We start from the raw sequence: 21,532 nt of genomic DNA on the forward strand, positions 1-21,532 counted from the left end.
ATCTTGTAAATGGAAAACTGAATGAAAGCCAGACATTAGACATTCTAACAGCTACCTTTAAAAAAAAAACATCAAAAGCTTCACGTGTTCAGTACTTTGCAGTGACATTCTCGTTGAAAGTGAGCGGGAAAACAGAAAATCATCAACGGTGAAACCTCATTATAACGAACTCAGATACAACAGTTCATTGAATATAACAAATAAAGAATTTCGTCCTAAATTAAGACAATTTAATTAATTTCATACCGGATATAACAGACATATTTTCTGGTCCATGAAGTTCGCTGTAACGAGGTTCCGCTGTATTAACAACAAAAACGATACATTTCTTGGCGATAAAATTTCCTATATTTTTCAAATGTTTTACATATACACAATCTCTATACACGTCACACACACGCAGACTATACACGTATCTCTGGTTTTCCTATATCAAATAGATACTATTTTTCTTTATTCGAAAACCTTACGACAAAATTTTTAAAAATATTTGTACATCAATAATAATAATATTACATGTATTAATAAAACATTTTCCGTCGAAAGACCGACTCGAATCCGGATAAAAATCTCGACAAATCACCGGCCTCACCTGCCAGGGCGAATGGAAGCATCGATCAGCGTGGAATTTTCTGTTTCGCCAATATAATAAATAAATAACAAAATTTCTTCGGACAAAATTCAAAAAAACGATTTCGAACTCGAGGATTTCGCAAATGTATATATATTCATATATATGTACGCATATATAGATTGTTATAAACAATTTTCGTTAAAATCAAATCTCTTTTCCGACAATTTTCGCCTCGCAAAAAAAAAACTTGAATAAATTTTCAACGCAATTTTTCTATTCATGATTTTGAATTTCACAATCAGTTTCATGATAATCCTTGAATTGATTAATGAATAAATAAGCTACCTAATAATAATGATAATAACAATAATACGTTATAGACGCTAAATTGCGTTGATTTTGTGACAACGGAATTCATTCGTTTCGCGAAAATATAATTCGAGTTATCACGGCTGCATTCGGATTATACGGTTGTGATAAAATTCATCTGGTTTTTGAGAAATCCAAAGAACGGTTATACGGTAGAACTCGCTTAGTTCGGATCACCCGGGACTGGAAAATATTGTCCGAATTGACCCTATCAGTGTATCTACACCGCAGTGCAGTGTATTAATCGGTGCGGTGTATAAATCGGTGTTGGATTTTGCTAGTACACCGCACTGCAGTGTATTGATGTAATCAGTTTTTATCTCTATTGAAAGATGGCAGTACCTGTCAAACATTAGGGAAATAGTAGTTACGATACACCGCGCTGCAGTGTCGCCACACTATAGTGCTATTCCCGTTATTCAACACACTAGATCGGATTTTTTCAAAATTTTCAAATTATCTCCAGCACTAGCAATGAAAGGGTTAAACGAAATCCGAATTACAATACAGCTTAAAATTAACTTACAATCTGAGCAACGGACGGCAGAACTCACTTAATTCGGATCTACCGGGACTGGAAAACGTTGTCCGAATTAAACAAAATACGAATTATGCGCTCTCATTTGAATAGAAGTTGAACAGCCACGGGGACTGGAATTTCAGTCCGAATTTAACGAAACCCGAATTATGCGCACCACTCATTTGAATAGAAGTAACCTAGTAGTGGGGACTGGAATTTAAGTCCGAATTAAATGAAAATCCGAATAAAACCGATCCGAATTAAGCGAGTTATGCCGTACCCCCTGATGCTTAATCCGTGGCCTGGATCGGGGGCTACAATGGTTTTCATCTGGTTTTGTGAGATATCCAACTGGGAGCGGTCGAACCAGCTAATATTCATGCGATTTATGAGAAATCTGTACCAAACGGCATATTCTACATTCATACGCGGGGGCGGATCCAGGATTTTGAAAGGTATACGTAGGTACTGTTGTCATCCCTAAGACAATTTTGAATGAAAAACTACTCTCATTTTCATGCATTCTTAGCGTTTCGTTTGTAATTCTGGATAAAATAAAATATATCTGTGTCACTCGTTAATAAACTGCATCCAGTTCTACGGCTCGAGTTAAAATTTGAAAAGCGACTATCAACTACAAATCTCTTAACTCACAACCGTTGAACGGGATCCTCTCCATCCTCCCCGGGCAGGGATTCGAACCCGACGGCATCGAGATCGTCACGATACGAAACCCTGCCACGCTAGACCGAGCGCGCAGCTTAGACGATGTCATTATCAGCCAATCAGATATCCCGTTTTATTTTAGCCCGGGTTTTCCCATTTATAGTTCTTCCGTGAAATTTACCTCAGCGATTATACTATGAGAAATCTGATTGGTGCCGCACGTTTTCATGCGGCAAAGCTACGCATGTACCTGCGCACCCGGTCTACTGTGGCAGGGGTTCGTACCGTGGCTGAATGAAGCGATGCCATCGGGTTCGAATCCCTGTCGAGGTAGGGTGGATCCTCTCGTGATTAACTGATTAACAGCCCGGACCCCGCAGCGTCCATCTCAGAACCCCTTTTCAGATGGTGGATGCGTTAAAATAACCGTGATAACAATTTATCGACCGCGCGCATTTCCGAGGATTTCACCCGCGGCATTTACGAACGAAAACGCGCGACTTTAAACACCAGACATCGGACACTGAATCGGCGCACTACCGGAAATAATCGTCGAACATCAACATTTCGGAGGGGTAACGTTAGTTCTAGGATGGAGACTGGCGATACCAGTACCTGGATACAACATAAGACGATAAACTAATCGATAGTTTCTGTTAAACAAGCGCGCGTGTGTGTACGCACGTCACACACGCCGCACGATTCTACACATACATGAATCAATATTACACGCAGTCGGACCGGAATTTCCTGAAAGGACGCACGCACGCACCGGGTGGCGTTGAAATTCATCGTTTTCGCCGGCAGACGCGTTTGTGTTCTTTGTGCCAGTGTTCCTGTTGACATTTGATGCTACAGTACGACGTGTTCCAGCAGCAATGATACATCGCCTCGTCCTCGCAGTTGAAACACTGAAAAAGTATCGATTAGGCGTTTAGAAATTCTAGTAGTTTCACCGAACAATAAGTTAAAATAACAGTTTTGAGAACCGATACCTTAAAATTGCCCGAAGCAAAAAAATTGATATTTCAGTTTCGAAGAGCAATAGATCTAACTGATCCCAGCAACCTGTGATCAATCCCCATATGACATCATCAAATAGGCTACAGTTGATCGTATGAACCCGATCAATCCCCCACGTCATAAAATTGCCCGGTGAATTGATTCATAAAGAATTCGAGATGGCTGCCCTTGTGGTTTAGAATCTTCCAGTTATTTCCGGATGAAAAGCGAAATTTGTAACCACAATCATTCATATATGTTGATAATAAAATTATCTATAAATGATAATAATCAATTATCTCAATTATCTCTTAACCCTTTCAGTGCGTCTACACTGCAGTGCAGTGTACGAATCAGTGATGGATTTTGCTAGTACACCGCACTGCGGTGTATTGATGTAATTAGTAATTACTAATTATCTCTCTTAAAAGATGGCAGCGCCTGCCAAACATAGTGAAATATTAGTAACTAACGACACACCGCGCCACAGTGTAGACGCACGATAGTGCTATTCCCGTTATTCAACACATTAGGGTGGAATTTTCAGAATTTTCAAATTATCTTGAGCACTAAAGGGTATTAATTAGCCAGCACTGAAAGGGTTAACACGTTGAGTGCCAGCTATGAATAAACTCATATTTCCGGGTTCTGTCACCGGTGCCGGCTACAAATATAATATTCGTAGCTGATTCTTCCTATTCAATAATATTTGCACCCTGGCACACAGGAATGATAGAATGTCGGTTTGGCTGGCAATACGAACAAACTCTGCTTCTTACTCTATGCTTATTGGTCAATTTCAAACAAACGCTATGTTACAGCTCCAGTGTATATTCATGTAGCACAGGGGGCAGCACCGTATTACCAAGCTGGCACTCAACGTGTGAACGATTAACCCTTTCAGTGCGTCTACACTGCAGTGCGGTGTACGAATCAGTGATAGATTTTGCTATTACACCGAAATGCGGTGTATTGATGTAATTAGTGATTAGTCATTACTTATCTCGAAAGATGGCAGCACCTGTCAAACATAGTGAAATACTAGTAACTAACGATACACTGCGCCATGGTGTAGACACACTATAATGGTATTCCCGTTATTCAACACACTAGGGTGGAATTTTCAAAACATTTCAAACTATCTCCAGCATTATAGGGTATTGATTAGTCAGCACTGAAAGGGTTAATATTCTTTTTTTCCAAAAAATGAAAAACGTAAACGAACCCATTGTTTTTTCTTGGTCGCCGATAGTTCGTCTTTGTGTTTTTGCGCTAGTTTTTTCATCTGTTCCATGTATTCAGCGCGGCACTGCTCCTCGGTCATACGTCGGACGCGTTCTAAATCGGGCTGCGTCGCCGGTTTCGACGCGTCATCTTCGCACTCTGACTTAACCTGAAAACACAAGAAGGCAATCTACTCTATAACCTGGGGCCAGTTGCATAGTCGTGATTTAAGTCCAAAAGTGGTCTTAAATCATAAGACTGGTCTTAAGTTGTTAGATTAGCTATAGAACTAAGATAGTCTTAGACTGGTCTTAAGTCTAAGCCATGACTATGCAACTGGCCCCCGGGTCTATCTTAAAACGGCATTTGTAGCTGTCCCTTTTTAGGTATCTAGTCGGTTGCTTCAGGTTGGCTCGGTTTTGGCGTCAGCTTTAAATGTCCATTGGTAGGGTTAATTCAAACCTATCATACGTAAGACTAGGTTTTAGATAGAGTCCAACTCGAATCCTGCACAGACTAGGAAGTTTCTATTCTAGACACAGTCTAACATAACCCCACGCAGCGCGGATAAGTTTTTGGGTTTCATAGGCAGAGGTTCTAACCCCTACATCGACTGGTTTCTAGAAAAGGTCCAACTTAGCTAGTAGCCAGCTATGTCTTTTTGACCGGTTTGATTTCATGGAAGCGGAACTTTTTTCATTTGAACCCCCTAAATAAGGGCCTAATGACATAGACTAGGTAACAGAGTCTGACTTAAAGCCAATGACGACTAGTTTCTGCAGAGGGGCAAACATAAAGCCTAGAAACAGACAGCATACACAGGGCCTAAACTAAGATCTGAATGAGAAAATTGTCTATAGGCCAAGAGATTAGTGCTAATTCCAAAGGCCTGAACTAAAAAACCCATCCTCACAGGGATCAGGACGGGGGGCCAGTTGCACAGCCGTAACCTAAGTCCAAAAGTGGTCTTATATCATAAGACTGGTGTTAAGTTGTTAGATTGGCAATAGAACTAAGTTGGTCTTAGACTGGTCTTAAGTCCAAGCCTTGACTATGCAACCAGAACCTGGGACTCGCCATATTTCATGACTTGTTGCGCTGAGATTTTTTACAGCGAAACGGAGTTGAGTCATTTTCCGAGCAAAAGTGAAGTGAAGTTTTGTAAACATTTTCATGATTTTCTGGACTGCAATTACAAGCTATAAATGGTTTCGAGACTAATCAACACAATCCGATGCGGAGAGATCTGACCGACCTGTATTCTAGATTGTTCAATCAACGCCAGCTCTTTTTTCTGCTCTTTCTTCAGGTTTTTAATGATCGCGTCGTATTTCGCGTCGCAGTTACACCCAGCGCCACCGACAGCGCCGACGCTGCTGCTGCTGCTTCCGGCAGACGACACCGTTTTACAATCGGTCTGCGTCTGTTTCGCGGGCGTTTTGCCAACCTGAAAAATACACGCAACCAAACGATGATAAAATCATTCCGACGCGAGTCGCGAATACTAACGAATCATCGCAGATTCTGAACTCTACGATCATCCTACGGGATTCCCCATTCCTAGCGGAATCTAAATAATAATAATAATAATAGTCATTTATATAGCGCAGTTTTCCATAGTAATAAAGTTCAAATGCGCTACTCCGGGTGGATTACGAGTTGAAGTAAGCACAGAACAGTTTAGTTTTAATGAACGTTTTGAACTGAGGTAGTGACATATTTAACACAGCATGGTGTGGAGGGTCGATATAGTTATTCCAAAGTCTAGGAGCAATCCGCGAAAAAGCTCTACCTACAAAATTAGAAAGGTGAAATGTTGGTTCAGAGAGTCTGTGGTGTGAAGATGAACGTAGTTGACGCGCAGGAGCATAAAACTGAATGAGTTCACTGATGTCTCACTGAATCTACCTTCATACTCGATTACGATTTGAATTCGGTAGCGAAATATTCAGCGGAAAATTCTCGAAAAATTCGGCGATTTTTCCCTCAGCAATTCCTCAATTATGAATAATTCGGCGAACTATGTAGGGGCCCAGGGACAAGATGCCCACTCAGTGACAGGTGTCCGAGGATAAATTTCAGGCCGAGTGAATTCAGGCACAGTCAAAAATATGATCGTGACATCCCAGCATTTTCAGCCAAAATATTTTGGTGGGTTCATTCAACTTCCCCCAGCATTTTCAGCCAACATATTTTGGTGGGTTCATTCAAAGAATGTTTTGGTTGCTAAAACTAACTGTACTTTTTCTGATTATGAGCTATGAACTGGTACGTAATTACCTTTTTATTAGTTTGAGTACTGGTTGTTTTAGCTGATTTGTGCACTTTATCCTCGCTTGAAGTAACCATGTGTACGTCTTCGGGGGTCGGAGCCTGGAAAAAAAAGGAAATGTATTTTTGAAAGAACCTACGTCTTGAGCACTTCTCCACGTACTTCCGCTTCACAACAGTGTTCAGGACTTCACTGGAGACATTTCTAATGGAAAACATTAGCATATCATTGAAAGAACCCCAAAATATAAATTTAACCCTTTCAGTGCGTCTACATCGCAGTGCGGTGTATAAATCAGTGATAGATTTTGCTAGTACACTGCACTGCGGTGTATTGATGTTATTAGTAATTAATAATTATCTCTCTTGAAAAATGGCAGCACCTGTCAAACATAATGAAATACTAGTAACTAACGATACACTGCTATAGTGGTATTCCCGTTATTCAGCACACTAGGGTGGAATTTTTTTAAAATTTTCAAATTATCTCCAGCACTATAGGGTATCGATTAGTCAGCACTGAAAGGGTTAAACAACTTTTTTTGTTTTGGGTGAAATCCGTCCCGCCCTCTTCAGAGATTATTTGGAAGTGATTTTGTGTATTCGATATAGTGGGTTTCTCACAATGATATTCATCAAGACAAGAGATAGTCTCCGCTATTAACCATTTACGAGCAAACATTAGTTTTGTTGGCAAAATTTGATAGTCCAAACTTCGCACAGCATCGAGAACTTTCGCGCGAGATATTTTTGAACTAAAAACACCAGATTAGACGTCTTGTCGGCAAACTTTCAAGAAAGCCACATGAGTTTTATGCAACAGTTTAAGCACAGAAGCAGCGATGAGTAAAGTTTTGATTATTGTATCCAGGGATGAGAACCAGGGATTATGAAAAAAGCGGGACTTATGATGAAAATTTCTGTTAATTACTGAAATTGCAGCTAAACTGCAACATAGGCACGAAGCACGTTGTTGGGGGTTTCCCAGTATGATCCCCTCAAAAGCCCTGTTTAAATTCTAGATGGCAGCACGAACTGGTTACACCCCATCAATTTTCTGGACAATTTGGAAAGCTCGTTTTTTTAAATTTCTCATAAAAAAAGCGCGAAATTCTAATGGTATCAATCAAAAACATGAAATAACAGAATTCTTCGAGTCGGACTTTCTCTATGAAACTCATTGCGGGGAGCCCGTCTCCCTAATTATCCGAACCGTCGCTCTACGATGGATTAGAATGCTTACAGATTTCTCGAGTATTTTTTCCGTGCTTGCGATCGCTTCGTTGCCCGTGTCCTCGATCGATTTACGTTTCTGTCGACGTTTACGCTTCGCCGGCGGCTCGTCGTCTTCACCGTCCGTTTCCTCCTTCTTCCGTTGTTCCTCTTCGTCGTCGGACACTCGTTCCGGACCTGAATTCGATAAAAAGCTCAGCGTTGAAAATTCGTGATTTCGAAATCGAATATCAAATCGAAGGAAATGACGACGAAACAACGATTCTGCGATCGATTTGCCAAAATAAAGTGCACCTGGAGGCGTCCTTAAATTTCAACGAGATTATCTAAATAATGTATGTTATTTAGATATTCTTGGAGCCACCCCAATATTCGCGCCGTGCAGAGTACACTCTCAGTTTCACAAAGCATGGTGCGAATAATAACAGATGATGCTTCTGATGAACTGATCACATGGATCGATTCAATTTTCAAAAAATGCCTAACCAGTAGGCTCAGTTAATAGATATACGCATAGTTAGCAACTCGAATCTTCCGCACTCCAGTTTCTACTACACTTCGATCAACATTTCTCACAGCTTTGCAACTCTCGAGGCAAATTTATCTAAACTTACTCAGTTCTGAAATTTGAGAAAGGCAAATCTTTTCGAGGCTCGTTCGGTGATATCTGGATTAGAGAGTTTAGAAATCCAGTTCCAAATGAAAAAGCGAAAAGGAACCTATTTCGCCTCGGGTAAAATAGGGTCAGTCAGTGCGCTATCTGGTGGCATTCGCCGGTTGCCATTTGAGCGAAAATATCCAAATCTAAACTCACCTCCTACGTCCTCCATTTCGACGTCTTTTGAAACCGGTAATTCTTCCATATCGTCGAAATCTTCCGATATTTCGCTCGCCGTGCCAACGCTGTCGTCGTCGTCGTCATCGGCGCGCTGAGCGGCGGCGACGCCCTGGCGTTGCGCCTCCAGTTGGCGGTCGAGTTGTTTTTCGAGCAGCTCGCGATGGTACGTCAGCTCGTCGCACGCCTTCACGAACCCTACAGGAAATTCGGGGGCTGTAGAGAAATATATACGAGAAAATACGGACGAGTGCACACGAACAACATATATATAAAAACATCACATGCAACGTATAGAGAGAAAGATTGAGATACAACGATAGTAGAGCTGCCGATAAAATTGATGGCTCGCCGTTAAATTCGGGAAAAAAATACCTGAATTCATACCGAAAGAAATCCCACGATAGATTCAACGAAAAAAGACAACTTCCATACAGTAGAATAGTACGGTATATATTTAACCCTTTCAGTGCTGACTAATCAATAGCCTATAGTGCTGGAGATAATTTGAAATATTTGAAAAATTCCACCCTAGTGTGTTGAATAACGGGAATACCACTATAGTGCCCCTTCACCGCGGCGCGGTGTATTGTTAGTAACTAATATCTCACTATGTTTGACAGGTGCTGCCATCTTTCAATAGAGATGAAAACTAATCACTAATTACATCAATACACCGCAGTGCGGTGTACTAGCAAAATCTATCACCGATTCATACACCGCACTGAAAGGGTTAAATAAACTTTTTAGATTCGTTCATTTATTGTGGGATTTTTTCTACTCAATTGCAACTGAGCCGAAACAATTTTCAATTTTCGACTTTTATTCGCGTAACACGAACCAGGGCCACGAATGACACGGTGTTGTTACCCTCGGATGCCTTTAAATTGTCGAGTAGAATTATTTCCGAATTTGTTCAGCCCAAAAAAGTAATTGGCAGCTCTACGAAGACTAACAGAAAATAACAAGAAATGAATACTTTAACCAATAACTAAACCTAGTAAACCAGCAACAGACAGCGTATATAGAATAGTAGCAGACCGAATAAATTGCCATAGCAACAAATATGAGCAGGTAAGAAGTAGTCCTCAGTTGCCAGAGTTTGGTTCGTATGGCCATGAGTATTAATGTCTATTTCAACTTGGTGGCCTAGCTCAGTTTTGATGGTACATACCTGATAAATGTCTTATAAGGACCAGTGAGGACTGGCAGTTGACTAAAAACATTGTTTTATAATCCATTCTTCACTGTATTGACGGATATCCAAAAAGTCTGCATTGAAGGGGTTCACGAGAGAAAAGAGACTTCATGCTTTGAAAGTTTAACAATACATGTATGACCCCATGCCTACCAACTGAAGTTTGGTGTGAAGACATGGAAACATATCGTTAAACTTTCAAATCATGGAGTCACTTCTCTTTTCAACCCCTTACAATTAAGACTTTTGGATATCCTTCAATACAGTTTAAAATGGATTAATAATCAATGTTTTAGGTCAACTGCCAGTCCTTTCCGGTCCTAATAAGACTTTTATCAGGTATATATTACCAAGACGACCGGGCTAGGCCACCTGATGTGCTGTCAAGTCAAGTCGAAATAGACATTATCAAGTAAGTAACAAGTGGTGGTAAATCCGGAACTGGCAAGTGAGGAGTATTCCTATCGACTTATGTGAATCATGCAACCCTAGTGAGTGACGGTGTAATGCCGAATATATGAACGCGTGAAAAAGTGCGGTTTTGTCGTACACATGTGACTGGAATATCTAACACATGCACCTCCAACCCCCCCTGTAGAAAATGAAAACAGAATAAAGACCACTGTTTTTTTACTTTCTTTTCCCCGGACTATTCCCCAACATGCACGTTGTTTTTCCTGACTTGATCTGCTGACGATCCAATCAATTAACACAGTTAAATATATAAAACATAGATGGAAACTGTAGGCCTATAACTGAATGCACCGTATAGATCCCTGGGGCCAGTTGCTCAAAGGTTGGTTAAAGATAACCAGCGAATAAATACCATATGTCAACTATCCATTGGTTAACTGTAACCAACTTTTGAGCAACCGGCCCCTGACTTTTTGCGGTTTTTTTCATTAACGAAATTTCCGTCCCTATTCCCTGAATTCAGTAAAGAAAAGAAAATACCCCGACTTATTTTTCCCTGATTTGCAGGTTAACTCATTGCCTGCCAAAACCGTACTGGTACGGTTGACTTGTTGTTTCTTAACTTTAACGATAGATGGCGAATTTATCGCACAAGACCAGTTAGTTTAACCCATTCAGTGCTGGCTAATTAATACCCTATAGATGAAGATAATTTGAAAATTCTGAAAAATTCAACCCTACCGTGTGTTGAATAACGGGAATAGCACTATAGTGCGTCTACGCAGCGCGGTGTATCGTAATTTACTAATATTTCACTATGCTTGACAGGTGCTGCCATCTTTCAAGAGAGATAATGAGTAATTACTAATTAAATTAATACACGGCAGTGCGGTGTACTAGCAAAATCCATCACTGATCCTATACCGCACTGCGGTGTAGACGCACTGAAAGGGTTAATGCCTTTACTACTATAACAAACTATTATCAGTCGTTCTATGCAGTGTGTCAGTGACGTCATCTATTGAAATGGGATCTGAACACTCATGAATGCGCATATTTTATGCAATATACCCCCTCTGCACTAGTGATTGCTGCAGATTTTATCACTTTTAGAAGAAATGCCGCTTATTTCTCATGAAAAAGCAAGACCAGATGAACAAAATAAAACAAATTTGATGATGATATCTCTTTTAGTTTTTGTTTTATGAACCTATGAAAATCACGGAAATCCTGGCAAAGCGCAGCATTTCCCGAAAAACAGGCCTGGCAGGCAAAGAGTTAACTGGCGCCACCCTCCGAGAGAAAAACATTTTTACCGTCGCTTCTTTTCACGTTCAAATCTTTCGGGTTCGAATCGATCGGTTTTATGGACGATTTCGGCACGGTGGCCCTGAAAAAAATCAACGATACAACTCAAACGTCGAACTCGCGTATTATCTTCACAAGTTTCTAGGAAAGTCGGCACATTGCAGGGCCTTCGGAACAGGGGCGGCAGGGGCGGTCAAAGCCGCCCCACTTTTTTGCTTAACAAAAATTTTTTCATAAGCACGCTGTACCGCGTAGCAGCTCGTCGTTCTCTGTACTAGGTGGTTGGCTCACGACTTCTCATGCTTCTGTGAATGAGACCGTAAAATGGCCCCAAAACGCATCTCTGGCGATTGAATTTTCAAAATTTTCTAGGGGAGGGTCCCCAGACCACCCTTCAGAAATAAGCCTCGCCACTGAAAAATTCCTTCCGACGGCTCTGCATTGCCGAGAAATGTTTCCTCATTTTGTCGTCGGAGGTATAGAAACTGACTTCGACGCAAGATGGCCGATCGCGCCGATAGTTTACAGCATAAGTATCGGCCTATACAGGACCACGGGTCCAGTAGGATCAACTGAGTACATGAAAGTTTCGAGTACAAAACTCGATTTGTTCTTGGATTTGCGACGACGTTAAAACAGCTGGTAAAGATGAAATCATGGTGCGCGGTGTAGTAAGCATGTTCAACTTTGATGATATACATGCTAAGGGGTCATTCATTTATTACGTACGCCCTTCCGAAGCGTTTCCCTGTGACGTCATGAAACAAGGTCAAGCTTCGGTTAGTAGAATGGGAGAAAATTCATTGGAATTTTGCACATTTTCTCCCAGTACTTTTACACGGCTTAAGAGCTGATGGACGAAACTTGCCATATCAATTCCAATACCTATTTGCCTTCTTATAACAAAATATCAGCCATGCATATCTTGTATTTAGTTACTATTTGTGCCACCAAGGGCTTACAGAAAGTTATTCTCAGGGCCATTCTATAATGATCAACCCAGTTGATCCTAAAAATAAAGAATAATTTTCTTTACGCGGGCGCGGGTATCCAGGGGGTCTTACAGGTCTTCTGGAAGACCCTCAAAATTTCTAAGTGCCCATAGAACAATTTGCACTCGAAAATGCAGGAAATAGCTTCAAATCAGTGCTGGAATCTCAAAATTTTCCAGGCCCCAGATGGGCTTCGCGCTGAGGCAGTGTTAGCCTTGCGCACTGCGCTTGTTGCGTTATAAGTATGTTGTCCTTTTTTTTTAGGTAAGCCCCCTAGAATTCTGAGAAGACCCTCGGATTTAACACCTAGATCTGCCCCTGCTACGGGTAAATGCCCAGGGTACTAACCTCTGATGCCAGCCGCCGAAGAACCGTACGTCGTAGCCGTCTTTCGTAACTTTGATTACTTTCGCCGGCCAATAACTGAATCCTTTCTGTTTCGCGTAAACGAGTTCATGAGGCAACACCTGAAAGAAAACATCACCGAATCGCAATAAAGGCCTCTGATGTTCGAACTATAAGAGACGGAGTTCGTCTTCAATCGAAAAAAACACAGTTTTCAAACACTTACGCAAGGTTCACAGAACCACTGATGCGGTTTCGCATTCGACATGAAATAACAATCTTTGCACAAGCGAATTTCATCCAACTACAATATAAAAAATATCTCGCAATAAACGAAACTTGCCATATCGATTCCAATACCTATTTGCCTCCTATTAACAAAATATCAGCCATGAATATCTTGTAGTTAGTTACTATTTGTGCCACCGAGGGCTTACAGAAAGTTACTCTCAGGGCCATTCTATAATGATCAACCCAGTTGATCCTAAAAAAAAAGAATAATTTTGGTTGCATTTTTAACGCGCAAACTACAGGAAGGTAAAATCTCTTCGTGCTTCAACTTACGTCGTGTGTGCAATCTTTTAACATCATTCTCGTCAAATCGACCAATACACTGGGATCTGTAGATATAGGTAAACGATATTTAAAAACATTTCAATTTCGTCGCCCTCTGCTAACATTGCTCGAAGCTGACCTGAAGAGTTTAGTCCTCGTTAACTATCCTACTGAGGCAATAAAGGGCGTTAAAATATGGTGTCCACGAGGGGCGCGAGCAGTGGTCATCAAGGTTTTAGAGTCTATTAAGGGTAAGGGGCTCAAAGAGGGTGTTACATTGGGCGCAAATTAGGGTTTCTAGCAGTGGTCATTGAAAGTGCTAGGGAAGCATACAGGGTGTTTCCTATGATGGTATTCTTAAGGGAGCAGTGTGGGCGAGTGGTCCGTCATGGGTTAGAACCCCGTACACTACCGGGGTGTCCCCTGGCAAGACATTTATCTTCATCGCCTCCCTCCATCCAGGAGCAAATGGCTACCTGGCCCCGATAAATGACTCCTGCGCGCCTTGCAGCTGCTCGGCTGTTAGTTCTCCCCAGGGAGAGATGACTGACAAGTGGTATAAGTGGTTAGAGTTATAGGCTGGGGGTAATAATACCAATTTAATGGGAAGCGCCATTGAACATTGTATCACAGTGAAAAGGGCGCTATAGAAATTAAATTATGAACTAAAATCACTAAAAGGGGTCCAAAGGCCATCAACGTGTTCGTTAAAAAGTGTTCGTAATGCGGATCGACGTACCATCGTGTACTAACATGATGTCGTGTAATATGAGCCGGGCGTCGGCGTGGAATTCCTCTAGGTATCGATATTTACGCCGTTTCACTCGCTGTTGCATTTCGTTGAGATCCATCAATTTGTACAGAAACGGAAAGAACTGTTTGTCCTCGTCGGTCACCCATAGTTTGTGAAGTTCGCGCGTCTGAATTAAGGAGGACAAAAAAAAACAACTCAGAATGACACGAATCGGCTTCTTTCAAGACATCCACATACAATACTGTCCAGTTTGAGTCGTCGGGTTCTTAGGGGTTGGCCGGATTTTTTCCGTACCTCTTCCACACCCAGATGTCATCCACCCGGTGAGGGATTTGAACTTGATGGCATCGAGACTTGCCACGGTACAAAATTGGTACTCTACGACACCAGACCGGGTACGCAGCTTAGCAGATATCATTATTAGCCAATCAGATATCTTGTTTTTATTGTAGCCTGCATTTTCCAATTTATAGTTCTTGCGTGAAATTTGCCGATTATACAACGAGCAATCTGATAGGAGCCCCGTGTATTCATGCGGTGACGCTGCACATGTACCTGCGCACCGGGTCTAGTGTGGCAGGGGTTCGTGCCGTGGCTGACTGTAGCGATGCCATCGGGTTCGAAATCCCCGCTGAGAGGGAGGATGCCAGATGTAGACCCAACCAAAGTAAACAAGTATCAATAAACGATACCATTGAGAAAGTGTTATCATAATGATTTTTATCTGATTATCTGATGTGTAGTGGCTATGAAGAATGTGTTATCTGGAAAGTGGTAACTGCCAGTTGTCATCAAAATTGTAAGACAATTAGGCACATAGCCTTAAATTTCAAAATAGAAGGAAAATCATATTTCGGGACTATTTTCCGATTATCCATATATTTGCGGAGGTAATTACGTACCTTGGCTTTTAGTCGTTGAATCGTGTACGAAAGCAATCGGTTCAACTCTCGACGTGGAATTTTAGCTTTCTTCTGACAAATCTGAAATACGTAACGCATATCAAATAATCTATTCGATAAAACCTTCTCGCTTCGGAAGAATTTATCACCAACTGAATAAGATTTGTACGCGACTGACGACATAGAACAGTGGTGGACCAGTTGAGTCTACAATTACATAAGATTTACTTTAAGTACTTAACGCCATAATTGTTACCGATTAAATTGATTTACTTCAAAAGAAAAGTGGTTTAAATTTCAATGGAAGTGCAGAATAATCGAAAACCGAATGACTACTAGCGACACCTGGCGGATCCTCACTCGCCACAAGTAGCGTTTAGTCCTCAAATAGCCGAATACGGAAGTAATCGATGGTTCGCCATCGCATCGGGAGAAATATTCGAAGGGAAGAAATGCTCAATTCTCTAGATATTCGTTACATTGAAAGCAGCGTTTTTTTGCGAAACCAGAAAAACATCGAGCCAAAAACAAAGAAAGCAACATCGATAACATTTACTGCCGATATCAACATTAAGCTAACAACAAATGATTTTTCATTCCGTAGGTTACTATTCACTACGAAAACTGAGTGAAATTCGACAACAAATTGAAGATTTTAACCCTTAACACCTCACGCTCTATAGACAAATTGAAGCTGCTGTCTGTGTCCTGCACCCCTTCAGACAATCTGCTGTCTGTATCCTGCACCCCTTCAGACAATCTGCTGTCTGTATCCTGCATCTTCTCAGACAAACTGCTGTCTGTATCCTGCATCCCCTACAGACAATCTGCTGTCTGTATCCTGCATCTTCTCAGACAAACTGCTGTCTGTATCCTGCATCCCCTACAGACAATCTGCTGTCTGTATCCTGCAACCCTCAGACAAACTGCGGTCTATACCCTGCAACCTTCAGACAATCTGCAGTCTGTATCCTGCAACCCTCAGACAATCTGCAGTCTGTATCCTGCACCCCTCATACAATCTGCTGTCTGTATCCTGCACCCCTCAAGACAAACTGTGGTCTGTACCCTGCATCTTCTCAGACAATCTGTTGTCTCTGTCATAGACTACTGCAATAACTTTAACATCACATAATTTTCTGTCCGGACCGGAGGAATTTTCGTTGAACGTTATTTCCCCTGATTTTGAGTTGAAACTGCCCGCTGCGGTGTTAAGGGTTAAACACGATTCAACATTCAAATAGTATCGATAACTTTTACCTCCAATTCCTGATGGGCAAAATATCAAACAAACTAACTCTATATAATGAACGATACACAATAGTAGAATCAGATATCGAACAATTCTTGAGAGCGCGTTAAAAACAGTACCAGTATGCAAAATTCAAGCAAAGTTCGAACAGAGTAAATCTCAGATATTTCGAAAACCTTTCGGTAACAACAGGGCTACTATTTTCACAATCGAACTCTGTCAATTCAGATTTTCATACCCATCGTGAAACTGGACCAATACGGTATTTTGAACGGCTGTGCACTGTCGGCCGAATTATGTAATATTTTCGACATATGTCATGGGTTCGAACCCCGTACGCCAGTGTCCCTGGGCAAACACTAATCCTCGTTGCCTCTCTCCGCCCAGGAATAAATATGGGTACCTGGTTCAATATGTGATTCCCAAGCGCCTAGCAGCTGCTCGGATATTACCTCTCCCCAGGGAGAGATGACCGATAAAATGTTAGAATTATAGGCTGGGGGTAATAAAACCAATTTATTGGAAAGTGCCGTTGAACATTGTATCACAGTGAAAAGGGCGCTATAGAAATTAAATTACGGCTAGTATTTCAAAATCAGTAAGAGTTGACAGGTCGGTTAGTGAGTTGATGCATTCATCGAGAGAAATTGAACCACGTACGTAACCTACTTCTAAATTCTGCGAAGTAGCCGGCGGGATTTTCTCAACACGAAATCGATGTCGCTCGAAAAAGTCGAACGGCGACCTTACGGAAATAAAGATCGCCGACACGTTGCGAAAAAACAAACGTACTAACCTTACAGAGCGGGCAATGAAACGGCGAACCGGGATCCCAGTCGTCGACGCAGTCCGTATGATACACCCGCCAACAATCCTTACACTTCAGCACGTCGCCGGGACGATGACATTCGAAACAATACCAGTCGTGACTTCCTTTGTCGGCCTGAAAATAATGGAACCAGTAATGAAACTTCTCATCCGATCTAAAAGGCTAAAAACTCACTTTATCGATGAAATGGTTCTATATCGTTTTATATTATAATCTTTTTGCTTATCTCGTTTAATGTAAAGTGTTACGAGTCTGTAATGAGCATGACGCTATATAGAAATAAACATTATTATCATTATCATTATTATCATGATTACTATAAGAGCCTGAGCGCCACACCTATTTGATACTTAACAATGTACCAATCAGACATCAAAGGGTGGCTCCAGTATTATCGAGAGCCTGAGCGCCACACATATTTGTTACTTAACAATGTACCAATCAGACATCAAAGGGTGGCTCCAGTTTTATTCGGTTTTAGGATTAACGCTCAGTGTGTGCAAATTTTGTTTTCTTGATTGTGTATCTTAATTTGGGTGGCTCCGAGAATATCCAAACTATACCGGACATCGAAGGGCGGCTCCGTTAGTTGTACTCACATTCGGCGCCTAACCCAGTCGCATGAAAGACTTGTGCTACGAAAAGTTCCAATGTGGATACTTTGTTTTGGACATTCTTGGACCCCGCACAAACGTAGTAATGAAAACCAAATAGGCCCTGAACAAGTTGCCAGTTTGGGTAAGTTGAGTAAATTAAACACCGACAAAAGATGAAGAAAACTGATTTTTTCAATATACGAACCTCAATAGTTTCCAGGTCCGGTAATCTGAAAGCGGTCTGTTCTATTCCTGCTTTACCCTTGTTGCCGATCGAGCTGTATTTGATCACTAGTTTATCGTATTCGCTCGACTTCAAATACGACTCCGTTTCGTTCGGCTTCATTCCTAAAAATACGTACGCGGCAGATACATTATAATTAAGACAAAATTACCCTCCCCGTTTATCGAGTGACCCCCTCACCCCGTGTATCGAGTCACCCCCTCACTCCATGTATCGCGTGACCCCCCTACCCCCATGTATCGAGTGACCCCCCTCACCCCATGTATCGAGTGACCCCCCTACCCCCATGTATCGAGTGACCCCCCTTCCCCGTGTATCGAGTGGATATCAGCTAAAGCGGCAATAATGGATCCCACTTGTGGCAAGTGATGATCCACAAGGTGGTGCAGTGTGCAGTAGGATATCCACTGCTGCAATTGAGGATTGTCGCAGTAGGACATCAGGCACGCGACAATAATGGAGTCCACTTGTGGCAAGTGAGCATCCATCAGGTTATGTGGCAGGACATGACCTACTGCAGCGATAAAGGATTCTACTTGCGGCAAAAAAGGATCCACCAGGTGTCTCTAGCGTACAGTAAGACATCAACAACTGCAGCAATTGATTCATTAGTGTTAAGTGAGGATCCACCAGGTTTCGCTAGAGTAGAGTAGGAACACCTGGCGAGAATTTACCAGGTGTCGATAGTGAGCAATCGGACATTGATGGTGGATTTCTCAGATTAAATTTCAAGATCTACGTTACAGTTTTCCGTCCCGACGCGTCGAAACTCACCGAATTCTCGTCCGGTGAAGCGTTGCATCCTCTCTAAGTTCGGCACTTGTCGTTGTTGGCGAATCGCGACCATCGCTTTGCGCAGCTGTAACGCTATCAGTGGCGGACATGTTCTACGTTTCTCGGTCGATTTCGCCGGACGACCCATGATTTATTGTATCGATAATTATCCTCTCCACCTCGGCCTGGAAATTCAATACGAAACATTTAGGTATATGTAACTAGGCGTCCAGGGACACTATGCCCACTCGGGAAGAGGTTTCAAATGCTCAACAATCTAAGAATTTCAATATTCAATGCCCCCTGGTGACCATATACAAAACCCAATGACCTTGAAACTCACCACAATCATAGATGATGTCATGAACTACAACTTTGCAATCGATTGTGGTAACTAAATATGCGTAGGTACAAATATAATATAGAAATACTAAGTTATTGTATCATTCAACGCCCCCTGGTGGCCATATACAAAAACCAATTGATCTTGAAACTCACCAAAATTATACAGGGTGTCCCTTTAATTACTATACATAAAGAACTGCCTGTATCCTCCACATTTCTTCATGAAATGTTTCGATTTTCCACCAAATGATAGAATGTAACGGTACTTTTTGATTATTATCATGGTTGCTATGGTAATTTGCTTAGTGATTTCCTAGCAACTGATTACATTGTTGTAGTGATTTTGTGTAATTCTGATTTAGAATAGATCAGTGTTAAATCATGTCTATGTCTCTGAAACAAAAAGCCTAGATGGTATGCTGGTTTTATGATGGGCTTATGATAGAACAATTGATTCATGTATCGTGATTGAGGACGCAGGGCAATTGCGGTCATTCCAAATAAAAACCATACAGCATCGGTGACAAACAGCCAGCAAAACCAAAATTAAACCCATACAATGACACTAGGATCGTCGCGAACAAGCTGTACCGAGTTTTAGTCAGTAACTCGTAACCTGTCCGTAGTTTAGTTTCACGATCGGATATTTTCACAAACCACAGTCAGGAATGGGAAGGTCATTTTTCAATGAAATCTTCGTGAGTCAATTTGACGAAACAAAAAGAAACGACGAAATTGAAAAAATTAAGAAATCAACACTTATTCACATTTTTTCTGCAACCAGAATTTAATTTTTCATTATTTATTATAGAAAACACGAAGATTTGAAATAAAAGTTGGAAAACTATCAAAAATAAAAATTGTCGTTTCGTTTAGAAAGTTTTATATGAAATCCTTATAGGTCACCTAGTCTATCATGCCACACGTATGCAATACAGAGAAATTTGTGGAGAAATTAATTAATTTCCCAAAAATAATGTTGATCAATCACTCGAAACATACATAAAATTGAATTATTTCAAAAGGTACCTGTGTTAGTATGTGATTTAAGCTATTAATTGTGGACTGAAGTCAATAGAAAGTATATTTTTGAAGTGTTACTTTTTTCAACCGTGTTTTGGCCCTTGTCATCCCTAACGTTGGTATAAGCCCATCCGATTATAAAAAGCTTACCACCAACGATTAGGTAACTAACTATCAGTAACCTGACTGTGGTTTAGTTTTCAAGATCGGATATTTATACCAACGATTAGGTTACTAACTATCGTGATTGAGGATGCAGGGCAATTGCGGTCGTTCCAAATAAAAACCATACAGCATCAGTGACAAACAGCCAGCAAAACGCAAAATCGAAATTAAACCCATACAATGACGCTAGGATCGTCGCGAACAAGCTGTACCGAGTTTTAGTCAGTAACCTGTCCGTGGTTTAGTTTCACGATCGGATAGTTTCTATTGATAACAGTGATATCTTGTTGATAATAGTGATGATGTAAAAGATTTTACACAAAATAACAAAATCCTGGCACCGGGCGGTTATTCTAAAATCTTGTCATTTCCAAAGAGTTTGCTGACGATGGTTTTTTGGAATAAAAATGTGAAAATCCTGAATATTAAAATTCCGGGCATATAGGGGCAAATTTCGGGAAAATAACGGAGGTGGCCCCTACCAATGTTATTTTGCTTCCGGCCCGGGCAGCCCAGCGCCAGCGGAGCGGAGCAGGAGTTTCGATGAGCAGGGGCGGGCTTCAGATGAAAATTTGCAGCAAATAAAATCGAAAAATTGCCACAAATTCCACTAAATCTATCACAAAACTACACGCAACAAAGTGCACGACGAAAACAGATGCTTCGATGTGTCTAAACAAGGCAAAACTGACGAAAACTCACCTAAAAACAGGGATTAAACACCAAAATGGAGAAGCTATGTGTGTTCTACGTCATCAAAAATTGATGACGCCACGGCTCTCCGTGTAAATCTCACTGAAAATTCTGATTGTAAACCGAAACGATGAAGATCAGTCCGATAATAGCCAACGTAAAAACGTTTTTATCGTGGTTTCATACAGCTTAATGAATACCGATACTGACGATTATTTATCAAGGAAAATATATTCTATCAATATGGATTAGGCCCAACCGCTGAAAATCATAATGTTTTTGATGTTAGTGGCCCACCGATAAAGTTGATCGCCAAGCCTGCTCGACTCGAATAATCACATTATTCAAGTCGCTTTTTTAATTACGATTTTGAAGTATCGCGAAAAGTAGTGGCAATATCTTGGTAATGATTTAATGATGACATTAAATTAGAAGGGTTTTACGCATTC

The 21,532-nt window shown here is 41.2% G+C and overlaps 1 protein-coding gene across 2 annotated transcripts; it reads right to left on the reverse strand.

Moving 5' to 3' along the window:
* Positions 1 to 335: 335 nt before the first annotated feature.
* LOC141911849 (zinc finger MYND domain-containing protein 11-like) lies at positions 336 to 21,136 on the reverse strand. Of its 2 annotated transcripts, none has more exons than XM_074802917.1 (16): positions 21,093 to 21,136; positions 18,858 to 19,042; positions 18,045 to 18,187; positions 17,211 to 17,357; positions 15,163 to 15,243; positions 14,246 to 14,426; positions 13,516 to 13,571; positions 13,178 to 13,255; positions 12,955 to 13,073; positions 11,623 to 11,696; positions 8,674 to 8,892; positions 7,870 to 8,036; positions 6,636 to 6,728; positions 5,611 to 5,802; positions 4,357 to 4,524; positions 336 to 3,040 (listed from the first exon to the last, which is right to left on the reverse strand). In XM_074802917.1, exons 2-16 carry the CDS (start codon positions 19,003 to 19,005, stop codon positions 2,918 to 2,920), a joined length of 1,989 nt encoding a protein of 662 aa, XP_074659018.1. In that variant the 5' UTR covers positions 19,006 to 19,042; positions 21,093 to 21,136; the 3' UTR covers positions 336 to 2,917. The 2 variants fall into 2 exon arrangements, with proteins under 2 accessions (XP_074659018.1, XP_074659017.1); XM_074802916.1 differs by having other exon boundaries at positions 8,674 to 8,910.
* Positions 21,137 to 21,532: the final 396 nt, after the last annotated feature.

The sequence above is a fragment of the Tubulanus polymorphus genome, chromosome 10 (assembly GCF_964204645.1).
Source record: "Tubulanus polymorphus chromosome 10, tnTubPoly1.2, whole genome shotgun sequence".
Classification (NCBI taxonomy): Eukaryota; Metazoa; Nemertea; class Palaeonemertea; order Tubulaniformes; family Tubulanidae; genus Tubulanus; species Tubulanus polymorphus.

Bases quoted from the DNA above. Each gene is read 5' to 3' on its own strand.
- LOC141911849 (XM_074802916.1), bottom strand. From the start codon at position 19,005: ATGGGTCGTCCGGCGAAATCGACCGAGAAACGTAGAACATGTCCGCCA. The intron at 11,697-12,954 runs GTTAGTACCCTG...GATTTTTTTCAG, and splicing joins TTCGGCGGCTGGCATCAGAG to GGCCACCGTGCCGAAATCGT. The intron at 5,803-6,635 runs GTAATTACGTAC...TGTATTTTTCAG, and splicing joins GTACTCAAACTAATAAAAAG to GTTGGCAAAACGCCCGCGAA.